This window comes from Sabethes cyaneus, chromosome 2 (assembly GCF_943734655.1).
Source record: "Sabethes cyaneus chromosome 2, idSabCyanKW18_F2, whole genome shotgun sequence".
Classification (NCBI taxonomy): Eukaryota; Metazoa; Arthropoda; class Insecta; order Diptera; family Culicidae; genus Sabethes; species Sabethes cyaneus.
This window is the reverse complement of record NC_071354.1, coordinates 50,759,383-50,766,563: the sequence shown is the minus strand read 5'-3', so window position 1 is coordinate 50,766,563 and position 7,181 is coordinate 50,759,383. Positions and strand designations below refer to the sequence as shown.

The following is a 7,181-nucleotide window of genomic DNA, read 5'->3' as shown; positions in this document are numbered from 1 at the left end:
AAACAGTGAAGTCAATTAACCGCTCAGGTACGATGCTGGTTATATGTTCGAATCTCGGTTGAGCGATGCTACTGTGAGTTAGTAGGATCGTTGTATTAGCCCCGTAAAATTGTCCTATACTGTAACAGCCGATTGGTCAGCCGATAAAGCAATGACGAGTGGTTAAGTCTTAGAAAGACGTTTAAACCGTTTTGCTTGGCGAAGCAAGTTCCTAGCTCTTTGGAGGCTCTATCGCTCTGGTAAATTTGAACTTAGCCGCCGCGGATTTCTCACCTCTTCTCGCCTTCGTGACAGATCTCCTACAGTGTCCTCCAGTGTACCGATTTTTCGCGTTTCCAGCTGCTCCATCAGCACCTTATTACCAGTTACGAACTTCAGCAATCACCAGTTCTTTGCACCAAGCTTCAATTCCGCATCTTTATTCCATTGCCCGGTCGTCGTCACCTTAAAAGCGGGGTGACTTATGCTGTTTCAAACAGTCGTCTCTATTGAACTTTCAGAAGTCACAAGTCGCTTTCCTGTTTCCCCTCTGTTCCTGGTGCCTGAAGAGAATGAAGAGAACCGTTTTCGCCGCACTGTCGTCCGGTATCATTACGTTTCGGGTCCTAGGCAACCTGCCGATTTTCATCAGATGTACGATTGAAAAGTTTTTAATTGGTCTGTCAGACTAAAATAAATAGTAGAAACTTTCTTTAAATTTCGTACTCTACCAAGACGCCCAACAAATAAACTTTAGCATTAAAGTTGGATTTTCTCTTAAATTTGTAACATGCAACGTTTTTTTAGGACAGGCTGATGTTTATTGTTTTAAAGAATTCAAAATAATTTCGTATTCTAGGAAAATGCAACGCTCATCGTTCTCAATTGTGGTAAACACAAAATCACTCATCACTACTGTCGAGGGCTTCAGCCTCATAATCGTAGTCCTGCGGTTCATCGTTCTCTAAGGGGACTTCCTCCTCCTCCTTTAGGGAGCACTCGACGGTAGCGTCTTTATTTTTCACGCTACCAGATTGCTTTTTTTTATACTTTTCAAGCAGCTTTTTCCGTCGCTGGGCACGTTTCTGCAAAAAAAAGAACTATTTAGTCTCATTTGATTTAGTACTAAGCATGAGTAAAAATTACCCTCACGACCACCTCCCGGCAGGTATCGAAAATCTCCGGCAGTGCCTGCAGAGGCGTGTACAATGTTCCTTCTTTGTCCTTTATATCCTTATGAGAGTGATCGTATCTTCGCTCAAATGTCTGGTAATCGTTCGTTACGCATACCTGAGCTGGACAGCGGTATTTTTTTCGATGACTGCATTGCCAATAGGTGTAGCGTTCCGTGAAGAGGGCGGAATTATACCGTTCCCCGTAAAAGATCATAGAAAAGTAGGTAGATCGATGACATTTTTCAAAATAGAAAAAGTCCGGATATGACTCTGCCAACACTAGCATTTCTTCCACCTGGGGTAGGCTCGTTGATTTAGACGGAACATTATAGACAGCACATTCCTTTTCAATTTCTTCCAAGTCGTTTGCATCCAACGGTTTTAGTTTTTTCGCTTTGTTCGGTGTTGCACTTACGCTAGCTTTTCTTTTGGATTGTATGTATTCACTGGATTGGCTGTCCTCTGGATCGTCCGCTGGATCAATAGTTTCCGATTCTTCATCTTCCTCATCCCTGTTGCCGTCAGAGTTTTCTTCTTGAAGCTCCTCATCGGAATAAGCGGATAGCTCCTCCTCGACCGGAATGTTTTTCACAAATTCATCGTTGACATGACACTGTTCCTTGAACTGGAAAAATCCTTCCAGGGTAACGACGCAGTCGTAACACACGACGGCGTCTGGCTCCACAGAAGAGTTAACCTACATGATAGAACTTTGATTAAAACGTTTCCTCTCCAAACGTGTAATTATCTTAAGCTGCGCTTACCTTTATTTCTATGAGCTGCAAAAGGTGGCCAATGGAGTTGTTCTCATCGAAAACCGGAACTTTGTTTTGGGTTTTCGTTAAACACAGGCGGCAGAATGAGGCAAGCCTTTGTGTTTTACCCATAATTTCGGTGTATTTTCCGATTATCCAGTATTATAAGAGGCACGAGAAAGTGATCAACAAATTAACTGCATTGTTTACCTTCAATTCAACAACAAAAATCTAAACGAAAAAAAAATAACGAATGAAGCGTCTACAAGCCACCGAGTTATCCACAACACACGAAAAAAATGTCTGGTATTTTCAGTGGAATATTAATACGAAAATCAAATTGAATTTTGATTGAATTCTAGGAAATCTGAGTATGATTTAACAATATTTTAAGCAACAATTGTTATTTTTTCTGACAATGCGTATCACTTTTGACTAAGATTAAAGCCAATCACATTTTATACAATTTAATAAATAAAACAGTGTTTAGGTACTTTTCCTAACGTGTTGAAGCAGAACTACTGTGGTTTTTTTTTCCGTGTGTATGTAGCAAAACGAGCAAAACGGATCGAAAAAAGACTTTGACAGTTAAAAAAGGCTCTTCTCCCCTCTGTGATGTTCGAGAGATCTCTTATAGATAGGGGTGCGTTTGCGATACAATTTTCAAGATATCACATAAAATGTATTTTTGTTCTAAAACTTATCATTTGAATATTTAAAAATATGACAAATTGATAATAAATATACACCTTTTTTCAAATATTGCTGATTACAAGAAACATTTTAGCATCGAAAATGCACGTTCGCTCACAGAAGTGTTAGAGAGATTGCCTACTTTCTAGATTTGTCTGTGCACCCTGTGCTTACTCATACGCAAGATGCAGAAGATGCATCGCAAATTGTATCAAAACAAAATACGAAAAGTGGAACAGAAATGTCAATCAATACAATTTAGCTTCTGTTGTGCTTCAATTTTTCTGCATTCGTAATTTGTTTAAAAATCCGTAGTTTTTATTCAAATACTTTGAATTAGGGAAGTTATAATACAAATGAGCTTTTACGGACGCTGCACGATTTGAGCTTGAGAATGTCCAACTATCAATTGCATGTAAACGAGACCAGCATCTCTATTCCGAGGGTCATCACCGTCGACGGGGTGAACTACTATGAAATCCTGGTAAAGTGTGGCCACGTTATGTGGACCGTCAACCGAAGGTACCGCGATTTCGATGATCTGCATGGGAAACTGGTGCAGGAGCGTAGTGTCGCGAAAGACAAATTGCCTCCGAAAAAGGTGATCGGAAATAAAAGCCCAAGCTTCCTTAAACTGCGGCAGGAAGCGTTGGAACAATACCTGAAGGAGATGTTAATTTTTCTGAAAGTGACCATGCCGAAAGAGTTCGTAGAATTCCTCGAGTTTCACCGGTATGATATTATATTCATCGCTCAGCACTTGGCGAACTCGTTCTTCCTTCGAGGCGAAACGTTTCTAGCAAAGTCTAAGAAGTACGGATTCTCCGTTCTGGAGCTGCATGCCATCAGCGAAAGACTTAAGCTACCGTGTCCACAAACGGAAGTGGTCGACAGCAGTTTGAACTTTTCGCACATCTTGGACTTTTGTTCCCAGCTGGAAACGGTAATTGTTTTGCCCACGAAAAACAGCCTTCCGATGATCCTTTACGATGATGATTCCGATAAGTACATTCCGCAAGCACTGCATAAACCGATTGGCAGCAGTAATCTAATACCGTCTCAGTTGCGATACGAGCTAAGTGTGTTCAAAGGGCTGAAGAATTTGATCATTTATGGTATTTCGACAGAAAATGTAGAGAATGTTGGTAAGTAAAGATTTGGATTCCGACCTTAAATTCAAATAATGACTACATTCGCTCGTTGCTGGCAGGTGGTCTTCGCGAGAGTTTGGTGCGAATTGAAATCTACAAGAGCGAGATAAAGCACATCCGTCAAATTACACTGTGTGACGACATTCACAAAAACAGTGTGCAGGAGCTGGATCGTCTAAAGGTAAGTTTTTGAAATCGCTGCCATGTCGTATGCCATATAAATGATGTGTAATTTCGATTTGAAATCGTCCAGCAATGGAAGAATCTCAAACATGCCGTCTTCAAGGATAACCAACTGGCAGAAATCGATCATACCGTGCGGTTGTTTCCTAATATTAAAGATTTAGTGCTCGACAAAAATCAAATCGAAAGTATTGGACATCTTAGTCATTTGAACAATCTGCACGCGCTAAGCCTTCGTTGCAACCGACTGTCGGAGTGTCGCAACTGGCACGTACAGTTGGGCAACTTAGTGAGTTTGAATCTATCTCAGAACCGAATACGTTCGTTGGAAGGCCTGTCCAAGCTCTACTCGCTCGTTAATTTAGATTTGAGCTGTAATCTTATTGACGACATAAATGAAATAGATTACATAGGAAATCTGCCTTTGCTCGAGAACTTACGCCTGATGGGGAATCCCGTGGCTGGGAGCGTTGGTAAGTAGTAATTTAAATTCATACTTTTAAAAATCATCAATTGTTCCTTTGACAGATTATCGCGCCCGCGTTCTGTCCCGTTTCGGCGAACGCTTAGAGGAGATCTATTTGGATAACGAAAAAGGAAACCAATCGGAATACGATACGGCGCTGGTTCTGTCCGCTTTGCGTATTTCGGCACAAAGTTCGCAACAAAAGCTGCAGACTTTACTTGAAACAGGTGCCGCTGACGGAGAGAGTAGCCTTGCCGGTGCAAGTGGTTCAAGTGAGAGTAGATAACGTTGGCGCGCGTGGTAATATTTCCTGTTTCGTTCTCGTGGCAGTCTAATTTGATTGTAAATTTTATTTGTTCGTGTTAGATATTGTAGCGAGTATAATTTGTTTTACTTGAAATGACCTTATAGTGCAATTCAGTACGGTGCAACCGACTGAAATTTATGTTTTACTCGATTTTCCTTGTTATTAATTGTATTGAGATAAGGTTACTGTATTGTATATAAAATTTATTGTAACTATAATACACGAGATCATTTACAATTCTAAATGGTTGGTTGTTTGATGGGTTTGAAGCCAAATTTTCCCTAAAACTCCAGAAAATGTTCGTATTAAAGATATAAATCTGATTTAGTCATTCCGAGCTCTTGGCGAAAAAGAACCTTCCACCAAGAATCCGGAATGACAGGGACGAAATTACAGTGACAGACGATTTTATGTATTTGGGCAAGATAAGCTGACGTTGGACTACGAAAGGCGTTACGGACAAATAAAATTACGGTAGATAAAGTCGGTAGTTTTCAATGCATGTTCGAATGAACCTGAATTTTGCGAGAACCAGAACAGCGAATCCAGAGTACCCTAAAAGCAGGATGGTGGATGGTTCATATTTAACGTTATCACGCAAGAACTGACTCGCTGAATTTCTAAACTAAGGTTTTAATTTGACCCGTTCTGTCAATTGAAAGTAGGGCGGACCTAACGAGTTTCGTTTTTTAGACTTAAGAAAAAACCTCAGATAGATTAAAGAATGCATGCAAGAAACAAATCTGGTAGGTATAGATGCCAATTAGTATATTGCGTCCGGAGATCCTTCGTACTGAATGCATTCTTCGATAATAAGAGATTCGAAAAACTCACAGTGAATCAAAATAAGAATCTCATTTACGATAAATAGAATTTAATAGAAAACATTCATCTTTTTCTTTTCATAAATTTTTTCTCAATGCTCAATCGAAGTGTAAAGTATTTTACGATGATATGCACGGCTCTCTAAAAGCGCACAATGTGTTCCCATTACAGAGATCATCAAATGGAACCTACCGGCGATATTTCTATTTCCATACACGAGGCTTCGGCAAACACATTTCCCAGCAGGAAAATCAACATGAATTTCATCATCGGCTGTGACGAATATTGGTCACTCAATGTGAGGAAGTATCAGATGTCAACAATCGAGGTGAGTACCTTTTAGACTCTCTCTCGTCAAACAAAATAATCTATATGTCAATGAAAGTTAACAAAATAACCTATACCTTATGTTGACCATAAACATAATATTTTCTATAAATGGTTACTGGCTTAATCAGTACACGCTTGAGAGGTGCTTAGATAAATTGCAGTTTCACGAGATATGGTTACAAAGCATATACTTCGACTTAAACAACAACAAATCAGCAGGTGCTAATAACGTTATGAACTGCGCTGCGAGTTAGTTGACCTAGTCTTGTCTAAGGAATTTCCACTTCTGTCAACCACCTCTGCAACAATCCGCTCGATTATTCCAAAACTAGTTGAGGCGATTGTGAACGAAAGCATCAACGATACAGTTCAGCTGTACAGATATAGTGTAGAATCAGCATGACTTTCTGAAGGGTAAATTAGTCGTAATAAACCAGCGAAATCCATTAGATCGTCGCAGATTATGAAGAGAAAACTGTTTTCACGCCGACCGTGTGCTGGCTGCAGCTTAAGACCCCGGTCACGGGTTCAGTCCTAAATTCATTAAGGGGTTATATACAGTTAGGATTAGGAGGCTTAAAAAAGTGGATTTTTCTAGAATTTTTCTTGAGAAAACCTTTTAACTGAATAAAGTGAAAATTTGTATACATCTTACTGGAGCTTTTGGCTGTAACGGGTGGCAACTAAAATTTTGGAATTTTTTTCTCAAGCTGTCAAAAAAAGACAAAGATACTTGAAGAAGATCTGATTTACCAAAATTAAAGATACATTATCCATTGTTCAAAAAAATTAGTGTACATTTGAAAGCGGTCCGTAATCGGCTGTTCGAAGAAGCTTCAGTTTGACGTCGAAACAGGAGTGTTGTACGACCGTCATGTCAACTTTGCAAATGCATCTCTTGATTCTACCAATCAACTGTTTTGCAATTCATGACACTCCAGTTATTTTTAATAATAATAATAATATAATAATTTTGAGCGATGGTCAAGATGTAAAGGCACTAACATAGGAGGAGGTTAAGAAGGCTATCAGTGAACTGAAAAACGGTATCTCGGCTGAACTTCTAAAAGCGAGGAGCATGCGGCTGTAGGAAGCAATCTATCGGATCATTGTCAGGATCTGGGAAAAAGTGAAATTGCTGGAAGAGTGGTTGGATGGCCTTATTTACCCCATTTTCAAAAAAGGATAGCGACTTGAGTGTAAAAACTATCAAGGCATTACATTGCTCATTTCTGACTATAAGGTGCTTTTCCGAGTCATGTTCTATGGACTGAGACCGTTAGCGGAGTCCTTTCTCGGCGAGTACCAAGCTGGTTT

General features: G+C 39.8%; 2 protein-coding genes across 2 annotated transcripts; one reads left to right on the top strand and one right to left on the bottom strand.

Annotated features, from left to right (window-relative positions):
- Window positions 1-834: 834 nt before the first annotated feature.
- LOC128737771 (uncharacterized) lies at window positions 835-2,114 on the bottom strand. Its single transcript, XM_053832478.1, has 3 exons — window positions 1,919-2,114; window positions 1,126-1,851; window positions 835-1,064 (listed from the first exon to the last, which is right to left on the bottom strand). The coding sequence occupies exons 1-3, from the start codon at window positions 2,039-2,041 to the stop codon at window positions 882-884; spliced, it is 1,032 nt and encodes a 343-aa protein (XP_053688453.1). The 5' UTR covers window positions 2,042-2,114; the 3' UTR covers window positions 835-881.
- Window positions 2,115-2,884: 770 nt separating this feature from the next.
- LOC128737199 (nischarin) lies at window positions 2,885-4,929 on the top strand. The gene is made up of 4 exons (XM_053831789.1): window positions 2,885-3,747; window positions 3,813-3,934; window positions 4,007-4,409; window positions 4,465-4,929. Exons 1-4 carry the CDS (start codon window positions 2,997-2,999, stop codon window positions 4,686-4,688), a joined length of 1,500 nt encoding a protein of 499 aa, XP_053687764.1. The 5' UTR covers window positions 2,885-2,996; the 3' UTR covers window positions 4,689-4,929.
- The last annotated feature ends 2,252 nt before the right edge of the window (window positions 4,930-7,181 follow it).